The sequence below is a fragment of the Phacochoerus africanus genome, chromosome 2 (genome assembly GCF_016906955.1).
Source record: "Phacochoerus africanus isolate WHEZ1 chromosome 2, ROS_Pafr_v1, whole genome shotgun sequence".
Taxonomy (NCBI): Eukaryota; Metazoa; Chordata; class Mammalia; order Artiodactyla; family Suidae; genus Phacochoerus; species Phacochoerus africanus.
In genome coordinates this window covers 168,340,638-168,367,479 of record NC_062545.1, presented here as the reverse complement: position 1 = coordinate 168,367,479, position 26,842 = coordinate 168,340,638, and the positions used below count along the sequence as shown (strand labels likewise).

Below are 26,842 nucleotides of genomic sequence, written 5' to 3'. Positions count from 1 at the left end.
AACTCTACCCTGCATACGATTACACTATTTATCTATGCATTTCTTCTCATGCTAGCAACACACTCGGCTCATCTCCTAATCCTCGACACCTGGAAATGTATCTGCTATACATACAGCAGAAAGACAGTCTGGTGTATTCATCAGTCTTTTTTTTTGCCCCCCCCCCCCGCTTTTTTTAAGGGTTGCATCCAAGGCATATAGAGGTTCTCAGGCTAGAGGTCTAATCAGAGCTAACACTGCTGACCTACACCACAGTCATGGCCACAGCGACACCAGATCCTTAACCCACTGAGCAAGGCCAGGGATCGAACCCACATCCTCATGGATCCTAGTTGGGTTCGTTAACCACTGAGTCATGAAGGGAACTCCATATTCATCAGTCTTCGTCTGTGCACACTGAGCAGTGCCAGAAGGCACTATTCATGGACAGCGTGCAGGGTGTATGCAGCTCTTCATGAGGCAGCCCTAAGTATGACTTCTGGAATTAGACTACCTAGGTTGGAATCCTGGCCCCACTACTTAGGGTGTGAATCTTAGATGTTATTTAGTCTCTCTGAGCTCCAATTTTACTAAATGGGGATAAAAAATAAAAACAGCATCTAGACTATTATTACAAGATTGAGGGGTCTAAACTATATTTATTGCACAAGGCCTGACACACAGTAAATGCTCAATATATGTCCCACATTATAAAGTACAGAAACATATTTGCTTCAACTCACTCTGTAAGTGAGCAAGAGACCCACTCAAATCTCAGCTCAGTCTTCTAGTCTGAGCTCACACAGTGTGCAACAACTTCATTACTTCTATACTTCTATACAATTTTCATGATTTGATTTCCCTAAATACCTGATGAAAAGACACACACACACACACACAAACAAACTCTTATAACAGAAAAATCATCTATTTACCATTAGCCAAGACATGCTGCATTAGTCTTAAAACATTCGCCAAATGATCTAAACGGTGGTGCTAAATTAAATTTTTACATCTTAAGTCAAATTAAGACCTTAATTTATCTGTGAAGTGCAAATTCCTACTGAGGAGGCATACTTGCTACTGCCTTAATACTAAGTAGAGAAATCCTAGACAAACATAGTGACTGTAGACAAGGTTTAATGTAACTGCAAATCTAGTGGGCTACTTTTGATAATGCATGAAGACAATGGATAAGAAAATTAGAAATACTGTTTCAGAATCCAAGCCATAGGCCATAGAACTTATACTCTCAAAAGTAGTTATTCTCCAAAGACTGTCATCTCACATACCTTCAGTACTATTATCCCCAGCTGTCAATGCCATCATTTTTGGTGGAAGAGCAACTCTCAAACATTTATGATAAGCCACACTGACAAGTTTACCTACAGAGCTTTTAAGGAACACTGCTACATGAGTGGTACAGGAAGGATATTTACAAACAGGTATGAGAAAGGGAAAGTTCAATTCAAAATGCAGTTTATTAGCTGTCACACAAATGCCTTGCTTCAAAGAATCACAAAATAGTGTCATATGATAATCCTCATATTCCTGATTTTTAAAAACAATCACTAACTTCTAAATACTTATCTACAAATGTACACTGAATTGTCTAACTTGGTATCAGAAAAGAAGCATCATTTGCAAATAATCACCTTGAAAACAACTCTCAAGGTAGTTTTCTAATGCCACTAATCTTTCCATAACATAACAGTAACTGATGATACTACAAGAAAAATACCCTACCTAGATACATAAGTTCAAACCAGCTTGTACCAAAAGTAACCTAAAAATATCAGTAATATATATACTTTTTCTTTATAAAAAGGAATAGTATGATTTTAAGAATTTCACAACTTTTCTATCATCATCATCATAAATATTTCATGAATAAATTCCCAAATATCTTGTTGTTTTCCTTCTATCAACTCCAAGTGAGTTTAGAGGTCTAGGAAGTGTCTCAGGTGTATGAAGTACCTTGCTAAGCAGGTTTCTCAAATATTTTTCTAGCTCTATTTTTAATAAATCAGAACTAAAAAATTCCCAAAGAGCAAAAACATTTTTAATTATTTTCATTGCCTTTAGCTAAATGGCAAAAAAACAACAGAAACTCATTTATTTTGAGCTGTGTATATCACAAGGGCAATTCAAATGCACAGTCAGACATCGTATTTACATATTTCAAAGGAACAAATCTCTTTTATTATTCTATAAATTTGATATATAGATGAGTTGTCATTACTAAGTTTTACTTTTTAGAGTAAAAACATACCTAAAATATATTGCCTACTGTTCCAGAATAATTGTAAAGAGATTGTCCCTTTGGCCAAATAGAAATCCATCAAAGTATAATAATTATGGATTATATGTATGTTTTTCCTGTAATATGAATTTTGAAAGCGTAAGTCAATTTAAAATGAACTGCTAAAACTGTTGAAACTAAAGAGAAAAAGAAGTTCCATTGTGGCAAGGAGGAAAAGAGTATGACTAGTATCCATAGGGATGTAGGTTTGATCCCTGGCCTTGCTCAGTGGGTTAAGGATCCTGCATTGCCATGAGCTGTGCTGTACATCATAGATGTGGCTTGGATCCTACTTGCTATGGCTGTGGCACAGGCTGGCAATGTTAGCTCCGATTCAACTCCTAGCCTGGGAACTTCTACATGCTTTGAGTGTGGCCCTAAAAAGAAAACAAACAAACAAAAAACAAATAAACAAAAAACCCTTCAAAACTATTTGGACTTCATGTGGCTCAGCGGAAACAAATCTGACTAGCATCCATGAGGATGCAAGTTTGATCCCTGGCCTCACTCAGTGGATTAAGGATCCAGAGTTGCTGTGAGCTGTGGTGTAGTTCTCAGACGTGGCTCTGATCTGGCATTGTTGTGGCTGTGGTGTAGGCTGGCAGCTGCGGCTCCAACTCAACCCCTAGCCTGGGAACTTCCATATGCCATGGGAACAGTCACATAACAGACATAAATAAACAAATAAATAAATAAATGAGAAGAAGGGAGATAGAAAGAAAAATTTTAAAGTGGCCCATTAAGAGGAGCAAAATGTGATTAACATTTTCTAATAAAGAAGATCATCTTAACTATTTTATTCAAAACTAGTTCTATAAATAAAACATCAAGATTTATATTGTAGTGCTTATTTATATGAATAAATGCTTCATCTAAATAAACACCATATACAGCAGCCAATTATAAACATTTTAAAAGTGAGACCGCAGAAAAACGAGACTCCTTCCAATGATTTCAGTGGATAATAAAGCTTATGCACTTTGCTAAAATTTTCATGGTTTTTTTTTTCCTTTTTTCTTTTTGCCATTTCTTGGGCCATTCCTGTGGCATATGGACGTTCCCAGGTTAGAGGTCTAATCGGAGCTGTAGCCGCTGGCCTATGCCAGAGCCACGGCAACTCAGGATCCGAGCCGTGTCTGCAACCCACACCACAGCTCACGGCAATGCCAGATCCTTAACCCACTGAGCAAGGCCAGGGATCAAACCTGCAACCTCACAGTTCTAGTCAGATTCGTTAACCACTGAGCCACAACGGGAACTCCTCTCATATTCTTTAAACTGGTGTTTTATAATGGAATGGGAGGGGGAGGGTGGATGAACAGATGTTTGGAGGAAAGAGGGCATGGTAAACACTCACCTTTATAACTCTGGAGTTCCCATTGTGGCTCAGTGGTTAACGAATCCCACTAGTATCCACGAAGACATGGGTTCGATCCATGGCCTTGCTCAGTGGATTAATGATCCATCCAGCATTGCCATGAACTGCAGTGTAGGTTGAAGATGTGGCTCGGATCCTTCATTGCTGTGGCTGTGGTGTAGAATAGCAGGTACAGCTCTGATTTGACTCCTAGCCTGGGAAATTCCATATGCTGTGGGTATGGCCCTAAAAAGCCAAAAAAGAACAACAACAACAAAAAAACCCCAAAACAACCTCTTTTTCCCATCCTCCATTTACTTGTTCTGTGAACCATTTTTCTAAATGCTAAAAAACATCACCTATCTTTACACCATAGTCTGTTATAACATTTATCCAATTACTTAAGAATCCATCCCATGTCCCCCGGCAATATTTCTTATTGTAGTAAAAAAAAATTTAATGTTAAATTTACCACCATAACCATCTTGAAGTATATAAGTGAGTAATGCTGAATATATTCACACTGTTGTTTGACAGATCTCTAGAACTTTTTCATCCAGCAATACTGAAACTCTATACCTACTAATTCACCTCTCCCTAGCCCTTGATAACCACCTTTCTACTTCCTGTTTCCATGATTTTTGACTATTTCATGAGTAGAATCACATAGTATTCATGGTTGTGTGACTAGCTTATTTTGCTTATTGTAACGTTCTTGAAGTTAATCCATGTTGTAGTATAGGATAGGATTTCCTTCTTTTCAAATGCTACATACATATTTTATTGTATGTATGTATACCTAATTTTATTTGTTCATCTCTTAATGGACATTTGGGTTGTTTCTACCCTTTGGCTATTATGAATAATGCTATGAACATGAGTATACAAATTATTTGACATCTTGCTTTGAATTCTTTTGGATATATACCTAGAGGAATTGCTGAATCATATGGAAATTCTATTTTTAATTTTTAAATTCCATACTGTTTTTCATAATGGTTACGGCAAGAGTGTACAAGTATTCCGGTGTCTCTGGTATCCTCACTGACATTTGTTTTCTTTTTCTTCTGAAAGGCATGAAGTGATGGGTCATGGGATTTTGATATGCATTTTCTTAATGATTAGTGATGCTGAACATCTTTTGATGTGCTTTGTTAGCCATTGTGTATATCTTCTTTGGAGAAATGTCTACTCAATCCTTTTGTCTACTTTTTTTTTTTTTTTTAAATCTGTCACCTATGCCACAGCTTGTGGCAACACTGGATCCTTAACCCACTATGTGAAGCCAGGGATCAATCCTGCATCCTCGCCAACACTATGTCAGGTTTATAACCCACTGAGCCACACTGGTAACTCTTCTTGCCTATTTTTAATCAGGCTGTCTTTCTGTTGTTGTTGGGTTATAAAAGTTCCTTATATATTCTGAGTAATTACCTCTTAACAGCTATACAATTTTCAATTATGTCCTTGCATACCTGAGTTGTCTTTTCACCCTGCTAAATTGTTCCCTTTAACAGTTTTTAAGTTTAGTGTACCCCCTTTCTCTATGTTTGCTTTTGTTACCTGTGCTTTCTTTTGGTGTCATATCCAAGAAGCTTTTGACAAATTCAAGTGAAACTCCCCCTGCTTCCCATGTCTTCTAGGAGTATAACACACTTTGGGTCATTAATCTATTTTGAGATAATTCTTACATACACTGTATACTAAGGGTCCAACTTCATTATTTTCCATGTGAATACCCAGTTTTCCCAGTGCCATTTTGTTTAAAGAGGCCGTCTTTCCCTCATTATTTAGTCTTGGCACTTCTATAAAAAGGCATGTGACCATACATGCAAGACTTTGTTTCTGGGTTCTCTATTTTGTTCCACTGGTCCATATCATCTCTTTTTTTTTTTGTCTTTTTGCCTTTTCTAGGGCCACTTCCACGGCACATGGAGGTTCCCAGACTAGGGGTCTAATGGGAGCTGTAGCCACCGGCCTACGCCAGAGCCACAGCAACGTGGGATCTGAGACATGTCTGCAACCTACACCACAGCTCATGGCAACACCGGATCCTTAACCCACTGAGCAAGGGCAGGGATTGAACCCGCAACCTCATGGTTCCTAGTCGGATTCGTTAACCGCTGCGCCACAATGGGAACTCCTCATCTTTCTTTATGTCAGTACCACACCATCTTAATTACTATTGCTTTGGAACATGTTTTGAAATCAGGGACCTTTGAGATTTCATAGAAATTTTAGTTTTTTTTCAATTTCTGCAAAAAATGTTATTGGGATTTGATAGGAATTACACTGAATCTGTAGATCATTTTGGGTACTATGAACAATTTAACAATATTAACTCTTTTAATCCATAATTATGGGATATCTTTCCATTTATTTCTATCTTCTTTGAATTATTTTTGTAACATTTTATGGTTTTCAATCTTCTTGGTTGAGTTTTTCCCTAAATATTTTATCCTTTTTGATGCTATAGTAAATGGGACTGTGTTAATTTCCTTTTTAATTTGGTTACTGTCAGTGTATAGAAGTGCAACTAATTTTTGACTGTTGATTTTGTATCCTACAACTTTGGTGAATTCAGTTCTAATGGTTTTTTTTTTTTTTTTTGGTCTGTGTATGGAATTTTTAAGGTTTTCTACATAAAATATCCTTAACATCTGGAAACAGATATTTTAACTCTTTCCCAAACTTTTTCTTCTTAAATTGCTCTAGCTAGATTTTCCAGTACTATGTCAAACAGCAGTGGTGAGAGTGGGCATCTCTGCCTTGTTCTTGACCTTAGAGGAAGAACTTTCAAGTCTTTACATATTAAGGATGATGTTTACTGTAAGCTTTCCATATACAGCTTTTACTATACTAAGGAAGTTTCCTTCCACTCGTAGTATGGTGAGTGTTTTTATCATGAAAGAATGCTGAATTCTACCAAATGTTTTTGTCAAATTTTTACTGCTTTGATTGAGTAGATCATGTGATTTTTGTCCTTCATTCTGTTAATGTGGTATATCACAATGATTTATTTTTCTGTAAACCATCCTCATATTCCAGCTATGAGTCCTACTTGGTCTGGTGTATGATCTTTTTAATGTGCTGGTCGGTTAAGTTTGCTAGTATTTTGTTTAGGGGTTTTGCATCAATATTTATCAGGGATATTGGTATGCAGTTTTCTGGGGTTTCATTTTTTTTTTTCCATTTTGTTTTGGGGTCAGTAATGCTAGCCTCACAGAATGAGTTTGGGAATAGTCTTCAATTCTTTGGAAGAGTTTTAAAAAGGTGTTAATTCTTTAAATGTTTGGTAGGGGTAGTTCCCAGTGTGGTGCAGCAGAAACAAATCCAACTAGTAACCATGAGGTTGTAAGTTCAATCCCTGGCCTCGCTCAGTGGGTTAAGGATCTGGCATTGCCATGAACTGTGGTGTAAGCTGCAGATGTGGCTTGGATCCTGCATTGCTATGGCTGTGGCGTAGGCTGGCGGCTATAGCTCCGATATGATGCCTAGCTTGGGAACCTTCGTATGCCCCAGGTACAGCCCTAACAAGCAAAAAAAAAAAGTTTGGTGGGATTCTTTAGTAAAGCTCTAGAGGCCTGACCTTTTCATTGCCACTGTAAACTTCTCACTAATTTCTTATTTCTTCATGATTCAGTCTTGGTAAGTTGTAGATTTCTAGGAATTCATCCATTTCTTCTAGATTATCCAATTTGTTGGCATAGTAGTTTCTTATAATCCTTTTATTTCTTTGGCATAAGTTAAAATGTCTCCTCTTTCATTTCTAATTTTAGTTATTTGAGTCTTCCCTCTTTTTTCTTTTTGTTTTTCTTTTTATGGCTGCATGTGCAGCATATAGAAGTTCCCAGGCTAGAGAAATTAGAGCTGCAGCTATAGGCCTATACCATAGCTGGGCAATGATGGATTCAAGCTGTGTCTGACATCTACCCCACAGCTTGTGGCAACACTGGATCCTTAGCCAACTGGGCGAGGCCAGGGATCAAACCTGCATCCTCATGGACACTATGTCGTGTTCTTAACCCTGTTACAACTCCCCTCTTTTTTTTTTTTTCTTAGTCTAGCTAAGGGTTTGTCAAATTTGCTGATCTTGTCAAAAAATCAACTCTTGGTCTCATGATTTTTTTGGAATGTTTTTCTACTCTCTCTTTCATTTATCTCTCTTCTAATCTTTTATTATTTCCTTCTGAGGACTTTGGGATTGTTTTCTTTTTTCTCGTTTCCTGAGGTGTAAAAATTAGGTTGCCATTTTATTTTATTATTTTATTTATTTTTTGGTCTTTTTGCCATTTCTTGGGCTGTTCCCGTGGCATATGGAGGTTCCCAGGCTAGGGGTCGAATCGGAGCTGTAGCCGCTGGCCTACGCCAGAGCCATAGCAACACGGGATCCAAGCCTCATATGCAACCTACACCAGAGCTCACGGCAACGCTGGATCCTTAACCCACTGAGCAAGGCCAGGGATTGAACCCACAACCTCATGGTTTCTAGTTGGATTCATTAACCACTGAGCCATGACGGGAACTCTTAGGCTGCCATTTTAATATCTCTCTTTTAATATAAGCATTTACTGCTATAAACTTCCCTCTTCTTGCTGCTTCTGCTTCATTCTGTAAGTTTTGGTATACTGCATTTCATTTTCATTTGTCTTCAGATAAGTTCTAAATTCCCTTGTGATTTCTTCTTTGACCCACTGGTTGTTTAAGAATGCGTTGTTTAATTTCCACATATTTGTGGATTTTCCTGTTTTCCTCCTGCTATTGATTTCTAGTTTCATTCCACTGTGATCAGAAAAGATATTTTATGTAATTTTAATCTTAAATTTGTTACAACTTGTTTTGTGACCTAACATGTGCTCTCTTTTGGAATGTTCTATGTATACTTGAGATGAATATATAATCTGCTTTGTTGGATGTAGTATTCTGTATATGTCTGTTGGGTCCAATCGGTATATAGTGTTGCTTGAGTCCTTTGCTTCCTTGTTGACCTGTCTCATTATTCCATCCATAACTGAAAGTAGGGTACTGAATAGATGTGCTGCCATCTATTTCTCCTTTCAGTTCTATCAATGATTGCATCATACATTGGGGAAAAAAAATTCAAAATTTAAAACAATAACATAAAATGTCTAGAGTCAAAGTCATTTCCCTAAAGAATGGCTACAATAAGAAATAAAAAGAAGGATATACACAAAAGGACACATTTGGTGGTTTTTATTAACATCACCAGGGTCCCCCCCTCCGTAATTTATAGAAGTTTAATAATGAACTATAAAAGTTTTTAAAAAAAGAGCCATGCAAAATACTGTATTATAAAATAATTCATGAGCTAATGACTTTTTCATATTGTGCTTGAGGTTTTATAATTATAAAATACTAAAATATAAGACAAATAACATTTAATTTTTGCTTAAAATTTTTAAGAATAAAAAACATCATCATCTTAGCTTAGTAGTATTTCAATATTAAAAGCTTTCACTATCAGGCTTGCCTGAACAATGTCAGCAAATCAGGAAACATCTGTGTCCTCTCATTTTTCATACTTTCTTCCCAACTTAGATATAGTTAATTTGATTAACTATAGAAAAGGCAATCAAAACATCAAATAATTTACTTTTGGTTTTTCACATATTTTTGTATGAAAGCATCATTCAACCACCATTCCTGCTACTGGTGGACCTAACACCAGACTAGTTAAGAAATAAACCTTAACAACACATGGTTGGAAACTTTTTCACATACTTTAATCGATTTCTATGTCTTAGGCCTTATATATATTTTGTAGAAATGATTGAAACTGATCTCATTTTCTGGTTTAAAAATATTTTTAGTTCATTTTTATTTTTTATTTTTTGTCCTTTTAGGGCCTCACCTGAAGCATATGGAGGTTCCCATCAAAGCTGTAGCCGCTGGCCCACACCATATCCACAGCAATGCCAGATGTGAGCCACATCTTCAACCTACTCCACAGTTTATGGCAATGCCAGATCCTTAACCCAAGGAGCGAGGCTAGGGATCAAACCTGTGTCCTCACGGATGCTAGTTAGATTCGTTTCCACTGAGCCATGATGGGAACTTTTTTTTTTTTAAAAAAGTTCATTTTTATATGCATAGCCAATTCAACTCTTGAGGCTAAATAGAATAAGTTTTTAATTGGTGGATTGGTATAATATAGTCACTGTTGGCAAAATGATTAAATTGAATATGTCGGAGTTCCTATCGTGGCTCAGTGGTTAACAAATCCGACTAGGAACCATGAGGTTGCAGGTTCGATCCCTGGCCTTGCTGAGTGGGTTAAGGATCCGGCATTGCCGTGAGCTGTGGTGTAGGTCGCAAACACGGCTTGGATCTGGCGTTGCTGTGGCTCTGGCGTAGGCTGGCAGCTACAGCTTGGACTGGACCCCTAGCCTGGGAACCTCCATATGCCTTGGGTGCAGCCCTAGAAAAGACAAAAAAAAAAAAAAAAGAATATGTCAACAATCATGGCCAAATTTTTATTCAGAGGTATACTATTTTTAAAAATGAAATTTTAATAAATACACTGAGAAAATAAACATGCCTTATTTGGAGACTTTACACTTATGTCTGAGAGACAGTCAATTAATAACCACAGCAATATTTAAGTCTAACTTGTTGGAGTAGAAATTTTTTTTTCCCTTTTTGTCTTTAGGGCCGCACTAGCGGCATATGGAGGTTCTCAGGCTAGGGGTCCAATCAGAGCTGTTGCCGCTGGCCTACGCCACAGCCACAGCAACGCCAGATCCGAGCCATGTCTGCAACCTACGCCACAGCTCACGGCAACGCCGGATCCTTAACCCACTGGGCAAGGCCAGGGATCGAACCCTCAACCTCATGGTTCCTAGTCGGATTTGTTTCCGCTGTGCCACGACAGGAACCCCTAGAGTAGAAAATTTTTACAGACATAAATTTGTTTAGATTTCAAATCTTAAGACTAAATAACAATGTATTTCCCTTTTCATATACTCTAACAAAAATGAGCATGTTTCAAGTTAACAGAATTTTTCAAATACTGGAAATATTTAAAACAGAAAGTATACATTAAACCGTCTGGAGAGCAAGTATTAACACTTACTGGACATAGTAGAGAAACCCTCAGGCTGGTTGTAGCTATTTCACTGTCTGGATCCGCAGTCAATTTCTCTTTAACTAACATTCAAACAAACAGAAGAAGTTTATTAAAGACACATCACTGATGCAACATAAGAAAAAAAATAAGGAACTTAAAATGAGTAACTTAAAAAAAAAAAGGAACTCAAAAATGATCTGCAGAGTATTTTCCAATAAATTGAATGAAAAGATAAAAGCAATTATATAGTTTATAATCACTACAATAAGCAAAAGAAAGAAAACAATGGTCTCTCTATAGATTGACCACATTTCCTTTAAGTTTCCTATTTCTCACCCATGAAACAAAAACTGTATTATACTAATATAAGAAAATTTCTATAGCAGGTTGACATATTCAATTGATGGCAGACTCTTTTTCTTTTATAACCCTAAGATTCTGGATAAAGGTTTCTTTCTTTTAAACTATGACAATATTCTTTAAAAGAAAGTAACTATAAAACTAACACAAGCTTTTACAAAGCTCAGGTAACAAAACATTGTAAACAAATTAATTCTATTTTCAAATTATAAAAATTCAATTGCTTTTTTACTATGTAATTATTTGTTTTACATTTATTTATCCATAAACTAATTATGCTACTTTGGGCAAAACAATTCTCCTCTCTGAATTTAATTTTACTTCTTGCAAAATAATAGCCCAGACTAGTTAAATCTAAGTCTTCTCAGTTCAAATTTCCTATGGTTGTTGAGAGAACACACTGGTAATTTTACTTTAAAAGCCATTCTATAACTCTCGGTCACTCTAACATAACAAGGACCTTTATACTTCTCATCTGAAAACCTGAGATAAGTTACTTCTCAAAACCTCAGAACTTTAAACTTCAACATAGAAGTGAGACCGAAAATGCCTTAATGTAATATTCCAATAGCTTTAGAAACTGTTCCAAAGTAACTTAAAAGTCTATATGGGTGAGGGTGCTCTCAAGTGGAGTAGTTGTGCACAGTCTATCACAGAATTTCAGAGCTGAGGCACAACTGGGTGTGACCAGATAGTTGTAGTTGATAGACTGGTAGGTAGGTAGGTAGGTAGAAAGGAAGAAAGGAGGGGGGAAAGAGGGAGGGAGAAGAGGAAGGGAAAAATTTGTGGATAAGGAAGAATGATTTCAGAGAAAACGTCTGTTGAACTGATAACCATTTATAAGAATTAAGAATTCTGCCTTTATTAAATATGATTATACAGTACAAATTTTTTTTTGAGATGGTCCAAATCTTAGATATTCTAAACTAGTGGATCTCAACTAAGATGCACATCAGAACTATCTTACAACTGCCCACTGAATCAGAACGGAGAAGAGGGACACTAATGGGTAGGTCATTTTTAAAAAGCTCCAGATGTGATTCTGATGAGAGACTAAGAAGTCATTTCATGGCCTAGAAATTCCAAAATCTTAAATTCTATCATATGTAAAAAGGCATATAATCCTTGGGTTTTAGTTTGGAAACAATAGATATCCCATCACTTACGTGAATTAGTATTACATGTAAATTATGAAAAGTATGCTTTTGCCATCACAGACCCAATATTAATCAATCCTATCTTATAAAGATACATTTAATAAATAGTTTTTTACAGGTGACCAACAATTGCCATAGAAAACAAACATGTAAATAGAATGCTAATGTGATTATTAACCATTCAGCATGTCTTCACCAACTACCCCTCTAATACCCACCATACACACAGTAATGGGAACAGTAATTGACTTTAGGCTTTGTCTATTTAAACTCCCACTTAAACGAAGCAATACCATAGATCACAGTATCAGCTTTATGTAAAACAAAGTTTAGTGTTAGTATTTCAAATAGAAATGAAAGAGGAGAGGCAACAGGAGGTAGTGGTTCAGAATACAGGACCTAGAGCCAGCCTAGGTTAGAATTCAGCCTCAGTCATTTAACTTTGCTGTGCCTCAATCTCACCATCTAGTAAGTGGAAATAACAGTACCCCATAGTATTGTTTTAAGGATTAAATGAGTTAATACATAAAAATGCTTTAAAATAACCTTACATTATGCTCAATAAACATCAGCTATTGTGACTTAAAATGTCTCTTTTTTTTTAAAATTTAAGGGCCGCACCTGGGGCATATGTAAGTTCCCAGGCTAGGGGTCAAATGAGAGCTGTAGCTGCCAGCTTATGCCACAGCCACAGCAATGCCAGATTCAAGCCGCATCTACAGCTCACAGCAATGCCGGAGCCTTAACCCACCAAGAGAGGCCAGGAATCGAACCCACGTCCTCATGGATCCTAGTTGGGTTCATTACCTATGAGCCACAATGGAACCTCCAATTTCGACTTAAAATGTTATTTGTATGTTCATTTTCTTTCAGAAGTGAAAGAATTTTCTGAAATTATTTTAGAATCAGCTTGTCAATTTTACTAAAAAAAAAAAAAAAGCTTTGCCTTTCACTTTTGCCATTATAGACTCAATCTTAATTCTTTCATGTAAAGATACTTTTGACATTTTAGGATCTTGATTAGATTGAATTTAATCTATAGATTTATTTGGAGAGAACTGACATATCTCCAATAACAATACTGAGTGTTCTGATCGATTAGTTAGGTCTTATTTTAATTTCTCTCAACAATTTTATAGTTTCTAACATACAAATCTTGTACATATTTGGTGTAACATATCCCTAAGTATTTCATATTTTTTGATATATGGTAAATTCTTATTTTTTTAATTTCAATTTCTAATTGTCCACAACTAGTAGAAATACAGTTGTTAAAAAAGGACCATGTATTCTGCAACCTTGCTAAATTCACGCATTAGATATAATAGCTTTTTTTTTCCTTGGGGTTTTTCCTACACATGAGGTCACCTTCAAATAAAAAAATTAATTATTACTCCTATCTAATCTGTATGCTTCTTTTTTCTTGCCTCATTATGTTGGCTAGGATCTCAAGCCAACACAGGGAGACAAAAAAAAAAGCATACAGATTAGATAGGAATAATAATTATTGTCTTTATTTGACAAGCTAGGTTCTCTATTGGCAACGCTGAATAGAGGTATTAAAAGCAGATATTCTTGGATATTCCTACTGCAGCGTAAAGGGTTAAGAATCCAACTGCAGTGGCTTGGGTCACTGTGGAGGCACACATTTGATCCCCAGTGGGTTAGAGGATCTGGCATTGCTGCAGCTGTAGCATAAGCTGCAGCTGTGGCTCATATTCAATCCCTGGCCTGGGAACTTTCATACGCCATGGGTATAGCCATAAAAATAAATAAATAGGAGTTCTAGTCATGGCACAGCAGAAATGAATACGATTAGGAAGCATGAGGTTGTGGGTTCAATCTCTGGCCTTGCTCAGTGGGTTAAGGACCTGGCATTGCTGTGAGCTGTGGTGTGGGTCACAGACCTGGTGTGGGTCACAGACCTGGTGTTGCTGTGGCTGTAGCATAGGCCAGCAGCTGTAGCTCTGATTAGACCACTGGCCTGGGAACCTCCACATGCCGTGGGTGTGGCCCTAAAAAAGCAAATAAGTAAATAAATAAATTTAAAAAGAGCAGATATTCTTGCCTTATTCCCAATGTTAGGGGTGATGCATTGAAACTTTTTACCCTTAACTATATTAGCTAAAGGCTTTTTGTAAATACCCTTTATTACATACATTGAAGCAATTCCCTTCTCTCTCTTTGGCTGAGTAATGGATATTGAATTTGACCAAATGGTTTTTCTGCATCTATGGAGATGATTATGTGATTTTTTTAGTTTGCTGAGAAGGTGAATTATATTGATTAATTTTTGAATGTCATATCAACCTAGTATTCCTGGAATAAATTCTATTTGATCACTATGTATTATCTTTTTATATACTGTACTTAAAATTTTTTGACTTAGCCTAAATACTTTTTTTTTTCTTTTTGTTTTTTAAGGGCCGCAGGTGCAGCGTATGGAAGTTCCCAGGCTAGGGGTCAAACTGGAGCTGCAGCTGCTGGCCTACACCACAGCTCAGACAGCAACACTAGATTCTTAATCCACTGAGTGAGGCCAGGGATCAAACCCACAAACTCATGGATACTACTTGGGTTTGTAACCTGCTGAGCCACAACAGGAACTCCCAAAGTAATTCTTAAAACAAACAAACAAACCAAAGTTGGAGGACTACCTGATTTCAAGAATTACTATCAAGCTTCAATAATTAAGACTGTTATTGTCACAGGATAGACAAAAAGGTCAATGGAAAATAATGGAGTCCAGAAATAAACTCATATATCTACAGCCAACTGGTTTTTGACAAAGGTGCCAAGGTATTTAAAAGAGGAAAAATGAGAATTTTGACAAATGTTATGGAACAACTGGGTATCTATATTGGGAAAAAAAATGAACCTCTTAGCTTACTTTATGTCATATATAAAAATTAAATTGTAGACCTAAATAAAAGAGCTAATACAATAAAACTTCTAGGAAAAAAAAAAATTTGTCACCTTGGGTTAGGCAATGATTTCATAGTACACAAAAAGTGCAAACTGTTAATGAAATGAGAGAAAAATTTGAATAGATATTTCATCAAAGAAGTTATAAAGGTAGCAAATAAGCACATGAAAAGATGCATAGCATCATTAGCCATGAGAAAAATGCAAATCAAACCACAATGGGAATTCTCTGGTGGCCAAGCAGTTAAGGATTCAGCATTGTTACTGCTGAAGCTTGGGTTGATCCCTGGCCCAGAACTTCTGCATGCCACAGGTGCTGCCAGAAGAAAAGAAAAATCACAATGTATCATCTATACAGTGACCAGAATAGCTAAAATCAAAGCATCCTGATGATACCAACTGCTAGTGAGGATGGGGAACTACTCAAAATCTCACATATTTTTGGTGGGAATGTAAAAATGGAATGTGCACTATGCACTTATAAAAACTGAGATATACATAAGCAAAATGCAATCGTTTTAGCAGCTTTATTCATGATAATGCAAAACTGGAAACAATGTAAATGTCCATCAACTGATAAATAAAAAAAAAAAATTACAGTACAGATAAATGGAACACTACTCAGTAATAAAGAGGATCAAACTAAATGGATGAACCTAAAAGCATTATACTACATGAAAGAAACTAGAAACAAAAGGCTATAAACTGTGGGATTTCAAATATCTGATATTCTGGAAAAGGAAAACCACAGAGACAGAAATCACATTAATGGTTACAAGAACTGGGGGTAAGCTGATGAGATGGACTGCAAAGGGCCACAGGGGAACTTTTCTAGGGTGAAGAATGTTACATATTTTGATTGTGGCATGTGGTTCATGATTGTATATACCTGTCAAACTCATCAAACTGTACATTTAAGAAGGTAAGTTTTTACTGATTGAAAATTTTACTTCAATAAATATAACCAAAGTAAAGAAAGAAGAAAGGTAGGAGGTGGGAATCATTATGTTAAATTTTACAAGAAAATATGAGGAAAAGCAAAGTATTCATCCTTTGTGGGACAGAGAATGAAGAATAAAAGCAAGATATAATATTCAACCTGCTACAACAACCAATAACTGGTAAGTCTTCCAGGTATTCAGGTTCTCTTGTGTCATTGTGAGCTTGCAGTGGTAACAATATTTTACTACATGACCTATAATAAAGTAACAGCTAGCCACATTTAAAATTAATCTTTTTGGAGTTCCTGTCCTGGTGCAGTGGTTAACGAATCTGACTAGGAACCATGAGGTTGCGGGTTCGATCCCTGGCCTTGCTTAGTTGGTTAAGGATCTGGAGTTGCCGTGAGCTGTGGTGTAGGTCGCAGATGTGGCTCGGATCCGGCGTTGCTGTGGCTTTGGCGTAGGCCGGCAGCTACAACTCCGATTTGACTCCTAGCCTGGGAACCTCCATATGCCTTGGGAAGCGGCCCCAGAAAAGAAAAAAGAAAAAAAAAAAAAGACAAATAAATAAAAATAAAATTAATCTTTTAAAATCCCCATTGTCCTGAACTATGAGAGTTAGCCACTAGTTACATGTAGCTATCTTTAAATTTAATTTAATTAAGTTTAAAATTCAGTTTCTCAGTTGTACTACCACATTTCAAGAGCTCAATAGACACATGGTACTGGTGGCTACCATACAGGATAGTGCAGATACAAAACATTTCCATCATCACAGACTGTTCTATTAGATGGTGTGTTCTAGGGTTTCGTTTCAGTTTTTTTCCCCCCATTTTTGGCTGCCCTGTGGCATATGGAATTCCCGGGCCAGGGATCAGATCTGAGCTGCAGTTGTAATCCACACCACAGCTGCAGCAATGCTGGATCCTCAACCCACTGTGCCAGGCCAGGGATCAAATCTGCATCCCATTGATCCAGAGATGCCACTGATTCCACTGCACCACAGTAGGAACTCCTGTTCTAGCTTTATAAAAATAATTTCTAGCCTTTTTACAATGTTAGGCTGGAAATAAGTTAACATACTAAACAGAATACTTCATCTTATGAACAAGAAAATAGAAGCACAGAAACCTGATCTTTTACTCAAGACCTCTTCTCATCAGTTTACTTAACAAAAGTCTGATGATCTACTATGTGCCAGGCACTGTGCTAAGCATCAAGATTAAATTCCTGCCCAAAGGAACTCATAGGCCAGTAGAGAACAAAGACACTTAGTGAGATCATCTGTAATACACTCTGATGGAAGCTAGCTAAAAATTAATGTATCTACTCTGGGGGTTCTGAGATACCTCCTAGAAAAGATAAAACATGAAAGATAACTAGAGTTAGGAAAAAGAGGCAACAGGGAACTTCTGAGGCATAGAGAACAATACTGGCAAAACACTGAGGGAAAGAAAAGAATTCACTACTTTTGGAATATAGAGGTGACACCAGAAAGATGACTTGCTAACAAAGGTGGAGTTTCTTTTGTCTGTTTTTTAGGGCCACACCTGCAGCATATGGAAGTTCCCAGGCAAGAGATCAAGTTGGAGCTGTATGCCACAGCCTATGCCACAGCCACAGCAACACCAGATCCTTAACCCACTGAGTGAGGCCAGGGATCGAACCGGCATCCTCATGAATACTAGTTGGGTTCTTAACCCACTGAGCCACAATGGCAACTCCAAAAGTAGAATTTTTATTCCACTGGTGTTGGGAGGCCATGGATTGCTAAGGAATGTTAAGATTAGATCTGTATTAACCACTTAGATTGGTAGCAGAAGAGAGATATGAAGAGGGGGGCCAAGAAAGGAGAGGCATTTATCATTTAAGAATAGGTTTTTAAAATAAAGGCAACATATTTTGGGACGGAAATGTTATAAAACTGGTTTGTGATGATCATTAATCATTGTACAACTATAAATGTAATAAATTCATTGAGTAATATAAAAATAAAATAAAGGCAACATATGGGAGCTTAAATGCGGGCAGTGACGGTAGGGAAAAAGAGAACTGGATAGATCTGAGAAATATTTAGAGCACATGTCTGATGAAACTTTTTGAGTTCAGTTTTAACTACTTGAATGTGAGGAACCAGTGGTTTGTTTCAGTGAAGACGCTTAGCTACATGAATCTACCTTTGGAATCCAGGCGAAGGTCTGGGATGAAACATCTATTTGGGAGTTGGTGCTAATTTAAACCACAGGAGCGAATGTGATTATCTCTAGGCAAAGTATGTAGAGAAGTGGCCCAAAGATTGAAAAAAACCCAGGGAAAACAAAAATTTAAGATGCTTCCCTTAAGAGAATCCATTGAAGGTAAGTGATTGTGATAAAATAGAGAAGAGAATTTCAAGAAGAAAGTTGATATGAAATGTAGCAAAAATACCTAAGATGAAAACTGAAAAGACAAAACTTTAAATGTGGCAGACTGCCACTTGTGACATCTGCAAGAGCAGTTTCAGTGGAACGATGGGAGTGAAAAGTTCACAATGGGTTGCAGTGAGGAGGTAGAAAGGGAAGTACAGACCACTTTTTGAAGAAACTAGGAAGAGAACCATAGGAGGAACACAGCTCTAGAGAGTAGTTTGGTTTTGTATTTTTTAAAGGATGAAACAGACTTGACAGGGAAGGCTGACAGAGCCTGTAAAGAGGAAGGAACTGAAAATACAGGACAGAGAGCAGATAAGTGAAGCACTCATGTCGCATAATACTACTTCTGAGCATCTCCATCTGGATTCCTCACAGACATCTCAAATACCAAGTCCACTGTGATTGTTCCCCTACAACCTGATCTTTTGAACACTGTTTTCCATTTCAGTAAACGGCACTACCATGTAACCTGTTGGCTAGTAAGAAACTTACTCCTCCTTCACTTCTTGTTCTTTACTCCCCACGTGTAGTCACCATTTCTCCCCTTTGACACCTCTCAAGCCATCAACTGCTATCTATTTCCATCATTACTTTAGTTCAAGACACCATCATCTCTTATCTGTATAATAGGTTCCTAACTGGCCTTACTACATCAGCCTAGCTCCCCTTCAATTCAGTCTTCTAAGTGATTTTTTATTGCCCTTATCTGATCATACTACTCTGCTTAAAAATCCATGGATCTTCTATCATCTATCTTTATTATCACCTATATAAACTCTGGTGAGTGGTTATCTCTCTGGCCACTTTCCCTCTTTGTTCTCTCTACTCCAACTCAAATGGCCTTGTCTCTTGGCATATCCCCCTTCCATGTTTGGGCTTAACTCCTCCTCATCCTTACAGTCTCAACTTAAATATCACAGCACCAGACAGGACTATGTCCTCCTGCTGTTATCTTCAGAGCTCCCTGTCTTTCTTCCTTAGGACATGTCACAACTATAATTCATTAATGACTCATGAAATCATTTAATTCGGTCTTTCCCACCAAACTGCAAACTTCTGATGGATGAAGAGGTAGTGTGTGTTATGTTTAATGCTATATTCTCCTGTACCTGGAACATAGCAGACTCTTAATATAATTTCTTGAATGAGAAGAATATTGAAGAGAGTAAGTAAGGATGGGCACAAATGAAGGTAAATGGAAAAGTAGTTACGTGACATTAAGATTAAGAAATAAGGGAGTTCCTGTGGTAGTTCAACAGTAACGAACCCGACTAGTATATAAGGACTCGGGTTCAATCCCTGGCCTCACTCAGTGGGTGCTGCCATAAGCTAGAGCATAGGTGACAACTGCAGCTCAGAACCTGCGTTGCTGTGACTGTGGTATAGGTCATAGATGCAGCTTGGTTCCCATGATGCTGTGGCTGTGGTATGCTGGCAGCTACAGCTCCAATTTAACCCCTAGCCTGGGAACTTCCATATGCTCAAGTGTGTGGCCCTAAGAGGACAAAAAAAAAAAAAAAAAAGGATTAAAGAAGAAAGGGGCAGTTTAGAGAAGGCACAGAGTGTATTATTTATTTTATAATGATTTTTATTTTTTCCATTATAGCTGGTTTACAGTGTTCTGTCAGTTTTCTACTGTACAGCAAGATGACCCAGCTACACATACATGTATATATTCTTTTTTCTCACATTATCATGCTCCATCGTAAGTGAATGGATATAGTTCCCAGTGCTATACAGCAGGGATCTCATTGCTTAACCATTCCAAAAGCAAGAGTTTGCATTAACCACAAATTCCCAATCCATCCCACTCCCTCCCCAACCCCCTTCCTGGAGAAGTCACACATTGTAGTAACAATTTTCTTACACTGACAATGTATGTTGAGGAGGAGGAATAATGTTTAAACATGGTCAAGATCTGATGTGATTACTAAAGGGAAGAGGGGGAAGAGTCAGGAACTTGACCAAGAATTAGTAAAGGACTGTTTTGTGACAGTTGTGAAAGGATACCTCTACACAAAGACAGAAACAATAGTACAAAAATCCACTAAATCAAATGAATCAGAAAATGGATTTCTCTATGCAAAGTATAAATACTATTGACTTTATTTCAAGAACAGCGCCTGATTTGACTATAAAACTTTGCCAGTAGACTTTATTAATAAGATTAAGAATGACTTAACAATGAACATATTTGTAGATAATTTGATTCTTCAAAAATATCTGAGGAGTTCCCATTGTGGCGCAGCATAAAAGAACCCAACTAGTAACCATGTGTTTTTGGGTTCAATCCCTGGCCTCGTTCAGTGGGTTAAAGATCAGGCGCTGCCATTAGCTGTGGTGTAGGTCGAAGACATGGCTCGGATCCTGAGTTGCTATAGCTGTGGGTGTGGCATAGGCCAGCAGCTGTAGCTGCGATTAGACCCCTAACCTGGGAATTTCCATATGCCGAGGATGAAGTTCTAAAAAGAAAAAAAAAAAAATTTGAGGGGAGTTCCTGTTGTGGCGCAGTGGAAACAATCCAACTTGTATCCATGAGGATGTGGGTTCCAACCCTGGCCTTGCTCAGTGGCTTAAGGATGTGGCACTGCCATCAGCTGAGGTGTAGGTTGTAGACACGGCTCAGATCTCGTGTTGCTGTGGCTGTGGTGTAGGCCGGCAGCTGTAGCTCCGATACAACTCATAGCCTGACAACTTCCATATGCCATGGGTGTGGCCCTAACAAACAAAACAAAAAACAAAAAAACCTGAGAAGCCTGCCAGCATGTTCTTCTGTCAAGTTGTTTCACACAATCTTTCAAGTGCATAATTATTTGGTGGGAAAGGTCTTTCTTTCTTTTTTCATTGGCCGCCCCATGGTATATGGATTTTCTGGGCCAGAGGCCAAATCTGGCCAATGCAGAATCCTTTAACCCACTGTGCTGGGCCCTAGGGATGCAACCTGCTTCCTGGTGCTGCAGAGACAACCCTGATCCTGTTGTACCATAGAGGGAACACCAGGAAAGTTATTTAAGAATAGCATAAAGGCAAACAATCTGTTTTTCAGTCAATTATGACAAATATTTTATTGGTAGGATCCAAATTAACATTTTGTTGGTTCCCCAAGCCAATTAAGTAAGATCAGATACAAAGTGCCACAAATAACCTACCCAATTTGCAACTACTCTCTACCTCTAGACTGTACTAGAGATGAAATAAATAGCTTCTGAATTAAGGAGTTTTTGCTGCTTAACAGTGACTACTGGTGGTTTGCTTTAGAAAATAAAACAATTCTAGGCTCACCTTCTCACTCTCCCTCCAGATGGTGCTACAGCTACAGGTGGAGAGAGTTTACAGCTCAAGCAAAGACAGTCTGCTTTATTATTATTATTGTTAAATATAACAGCTTCATCAGTTTTATTTCTTGGTATGAACTTTTCCACACTGGCCCACATAATTCCATAATACTTTCTAACTACATGACATTCTAAAACTATGTTGCAAATATGAAGGTTCTCAGTAGAATGATGAGGAATAGAGTGTGAAAAAAGAATAACCCTGCTCTTGCACTCTCCTTCAAATGAATGAATGACCTTTTTCTTCTTTCAGAATCTTCTATTATCTCCTTGTCCTTGCCAAATGGTGCTTCTACCCCTCTGGTCCCCAAACCAGTGCTGTCAATCTAGCTCCCCACTGTATATCAAGGAATACCCACAGAGATATTAGCCACTAATGTGCTCCTCTTCACCCAGAACATTTGCATTTTTAAAAGAGCCTTTTAGGAGTTCCCATCGTGGTGCAGCGGAAATGAATCCAACTAGGAACCACGAGGTTGTGGGTTTAATCCCTGGCCTCACTCAGTGGGTTAAGGATCTGGCATTGCCACGAGCTGTGGTGTAGGTCGCAGACACAGCTCAGATCTGGTGTTGCTGTGGCTGTGGTGTGGGCCGGCAGCTATAGCTTTGATTAGTTCCCTAGCTGAGGAACCTCCATATGCCGTGGGTGGGGTCCAAAAGAAAAAAAAAAAAAATTAAAGAGCCTTTTAATACAGAAAAATCCTTCAATGAACTCTTAAGGGTATACTGAAATTAAGTATCAGTGGGATCTTTTACTCTGGCATAAAAACAAGTTAGAAAAAAAGATAAAAGCCATGCCACAAAGGCAAGTGAGAGGAAAGCTGGCCTTACTTTAGCTTCTTTCCACCTTGGTGTTCCTAACTACAAACCCAATACTGAGCTTCATTAATCAACTCACATCAAAAATCCCTAAAGGACAGCTAATTATTTAACCCTGGTCTGTAAAAACTTTGTCCTCTAAGTGCCCAGTCCCATTTCCAAATCCATCCATGAACAATCTCTCTCACAGAGAATAAAGGAAGCACTTAGTTCACCTCTTTGGAAACGTCACCAGCCTCTGGCCTTATAATCCACAGAAGTCTGAACAGTCAACTTGCACCTTAACACCTCTCGAATTCAACACGACAAAATGAACCATCTAGTTATTCACACCTAAGAACCCAGATTTTAGAGGGGTCTTAGATATCATGTGGTATAAATTTTTTGTTATAGATGAGGAGAAAGAGATTTAGAGGAGTAGTGATTTGTCTAAGGCCACATAATTGATTAAAAGCAGAATCTACCTTTTTTTTTTTTTTTTTTTTTTTTGCTTTATAGGACTGCACCCTCTGCATATGGACATTCCCAGGCTATGGGTCTAACTGGAGCTACAGCTGCTGGCCCACACCGAAGCCACAGCAAAGCAGGATCCGAGCCCCATCTGCAACCCAGACCACAGCTCACAGCAATGCCGATCCTTAACACAATGAATAAGGCCAAGGATCGAACCTGAGTCCTCATAGCTCCTAGTCGGGTTCATTTCCACTGAGCCACAATGGGAACTCCTATTTCATTACTATATCTACCATCTCACTGGCTCTCTTTTTACTTTGTTAATGTAAGGATGCTGTCATCACATATCCTGGATAAACCTTAAACATAAAAAAAAATTTGTAGGAGTTCCCGTCGTGGCGCAGTGGTTAACGAATCCGACTAGGAACCATGAGGTTGCGGGTTCGGTCCCTGCCTTTGCTCAGTGGGTTAACGATCCAGCGTTGCCGTGAGCTGTGGTGTAAGTTGCAGATGCGGCTCGGATCCTGCGTTGCTGTGGCTCCGGCGTAGGCTGGTGGCTATGGCTCCGATTAACCCCTAGCCTGGGAATCTCCACATGCCGTGGAAGCGGCCCAAGAAATAGCAAAAAAAAAAAAAAATTTGTAAAATATATGCTTAGATTTCCTTCCCATCTCCTACAATTCCTGAACACTTATTTATTTCTAAGACGCTCTGATAAAATATTCTTCAGTGTCCATGTACTGACTTAACAAAGTTAAAGATCAGTAAAATATAAATTATGAAATATAGATCATAACAAAGATATTAAAACTATTCTTAAGTTTTGATTCACTTTAGCTTGCGAAACAAAGTTTTCAGTGTTTTCATCCACTGTGACAAACTCTAGCAAAAGACAAACAAAACCCCCCCCCAAAAAAACCCCTAAAATTTCTTGAGTTGAGAAAATACTATTCTCAACCTTACCAAAATAGTTCAGCTGCATAAATAAAATAAGGTTATCATACGTACTTAAAGCTCTAGAATGATCCGGATTCCTTATTCCCTTTGCTCGTAACCTCTGAAGAAGAACTGTTGAGGACAATTGTTTTACAAGATATACTGCCATGGAATAGTTCTGGAAAAAAAAAAAAGATGTAGAAAACAAACAACATATGTAAGTAAATAGGTACATCTATTTTAATCCCACAATAATAGGGAAAGAGAACTAATGCCTATTAAAACACCTACTGTGTGCCAAGCACTATTTTAGGTGTCTTCATGAACAGGAATTCGTTTAATCCTAATCAAAAAGCTGCTGATGTAATCCTACTTTTATCAGTGAGGAAAGTGAAGTGTAGAGAAGTAAAAGAACTTGCCCTAACTTTACAACTTGCAAACAATAAAGCCACTTCTATATTACCTGACTTCTATACTACCTACACTTGAAGCAAATCAATTTTAGGCACTTATACAAAAGGACATTTTAAAACTAAATAAAAACCAAGGCCAATAAGATGTCATCATAAAATATATTTGGTAGCTAACATATATCTAAAATAGTAGTTATTTTTAAAATTACAAATTAGATTGGCATCCTATTTTTTATCATTTAATCTCTCTATATGCCTTTAACTAGTTCTTGAAAAGATCCTACCTACTTGGGCCATTATCACAACCAGCAGAGGGAATATTAAACATTTTCAAAGGGAAGCTTCTGGTTTCGCAAATGAACAGATGAATATTCATTATTAGCAGAAGGACTATCCACAGATGGTAGTAGGAGAAAGGGGATAAAGAAAATAATTAGTCAACAAGCCAAGGCAAAGTAAACGGGACATGACTGGATAAGAGGAAGAAAAGAAGTCTGAGGCTTATGAAGGTTAAGAGAGAGATCTAAGTGAGAAGGCCCACTTTTCATTTGGTGTTGGAATCAAGAGGAAGATCAAGAGATTTGTAAAGAGGCAAAAGATAAAATAATTACAGCCATCTTCTACTTATAGCTATATATAGTTTTCTATGCACTCTTAACATATACTATCCACTTTATTTAAACCTCAAAGAAGGCCTATAAGAGACAGGTAGGGTAAGTACATTTCCAAATGAAAGTATGATGATATAGAGGTACCCCCAAATTTTTTAAGTTTCAATTCTAAATTTAAAATATATATGGAATCTGCTCAAGATCATGCACCTGCGTGGTGACAAAATGGCCCTAGAAACCAAGGGAAAAAAGTAAGATGTCAGGACAACTGACTAATGACCAAGGCCACTGTAGTTCTCTATAGCTGATTTCATACACTCCCTGCTTTGACCCTCCATAACCTAATAGAATGTACATTCCAACTCTGAGTTATTTTGGAAAATGCATTCCCCCCTTATGGAAACGAGAGAACATATCCCACACTACCCTCTGGAAGATCAAATTTTCATTTAGAGTTCAGAAACCTATCCATGTTCTTAAGCTACACATTTTTTTCTGGGAAGAAAATGAAGTATCAAAAAAAGCTAATTTACTTTCATTAATAAATTTCACAATTTATTAATGAGGAACAAGTAACCTTAAAATTTGCCTACATTTTATTTATTTGTTTGTTTGCTTTTTAAGGCCGAACCCATAGCATATGGAGGTTCCCAGGCTAGGGGTCCAATCGGAACTGCAGCTACCGGCCCACACCACAGCTACAGCAATGCCAGATCTGTGATCTACACCACAGCTCATGGCAATGCCAGATCCTTAACCCATGAGTGAGGCCAGGGATTGAACTCGCATCCTCATGGATCCTACTACTGCTGAGCCACAACGGGAACTCCAAACTTGCCTAAATTTTAGAGCATACAACATACCAATCTAATTTTAAAACTAAAAAGCTTCTATTAGAAATAAAAAATCCTTATTCGCTTTTATAATTTGATTAAGGTTTCAAGTATGATAGAAAATAGAGAAATGCTAATTAACACTGTAAAATTTGTAGTGGCAGCTTGAATTTACACAACTAGGAATTACCCTAAGGCTTTATATAAATTTCTAAGGAGAGATAAGCAGAAAACCACAACTACAAGTTCAGTGAAAAGGTATGTTCACTCTAGTTGAAACATGTAACCTGATAAGAAAAGAAGGGAAACAAAAAGAAGCAGCAGCAGCAGCAGCAAAAGGTCAGGTGTTAACTAACACCACTGTACCAATAACATGGAATTAAATTTTATGACACATAAACCAAGCCCCTCCCCCCATCCTCACAGTGGTATAGTATCTCTTCTGGGTAGATGATATCATATTATTCCTAACCCTTCAAAGTACTTCCTAACTCCAACTACTGGATTTGCATTACACTGATGTTTTTGTCAAACGCTTTTTCAGAAGTATTCAAAACTGTCTATCAGGTTCATTGGACATTTTCTTCATTATTAAGATATGATCTACTCATTAAGTGCCCTTTACACTGGTATCTAAAAAACTCTACAAACAGTGACAGATTAATAAATGCTAGATGCAGTGATTACCCTGAGGTAAGATAAGAAGTTTCAATATAGTTCACTCATTTCCTTCAAGCACTGTACCAACTCTTTTTATATATAATTTTAAAAATTGAGCTATAATGGATGTATAACATTGTGTAAGTGTTGATTTCATAATTAAATAGTCTAAGATGATTACAATCACAGCATTAGCTAACACCAGCTCTTCCATTTACTTCCTTTGAAGACATAATACAAACATTTCTCAATGGTAACTAATA

At 37.5% G+C, this 26,842-nt stretch overlaps 1 protein-coding gene across 3 annotated transcripts in view; it reads right to left on the bottom strand.

The window, feature by feature from the left end:
* PIAS1 (protein inhibitor of activated STAT 1) overlaps window positions 1–26,842 on the bottom strand; it is a 125,235-nt gene that overhangs the window by 18,418 nt on the left and 79,975 nt on the right. For all 3 annotated transcript variants that reach the window (XM_047767153.1, XM_047767151.1, XM_047767152.1), the window contains 2 exons: window positions 24,135–24,240; window positions 10,732–10,805 (listed from right to left, as the gene is read on the bottom strand). In XM_047767153.1, coding sequence (XP_047623109.1) covers window positions 10,732–10,805; window positions 24,135–24,240 — 180 coding nt within the window. The remainder of the gene's footprint in view (window positions 1–10,731; window positions 10,806–24,134; window positions 24,241–26,842) is intronic.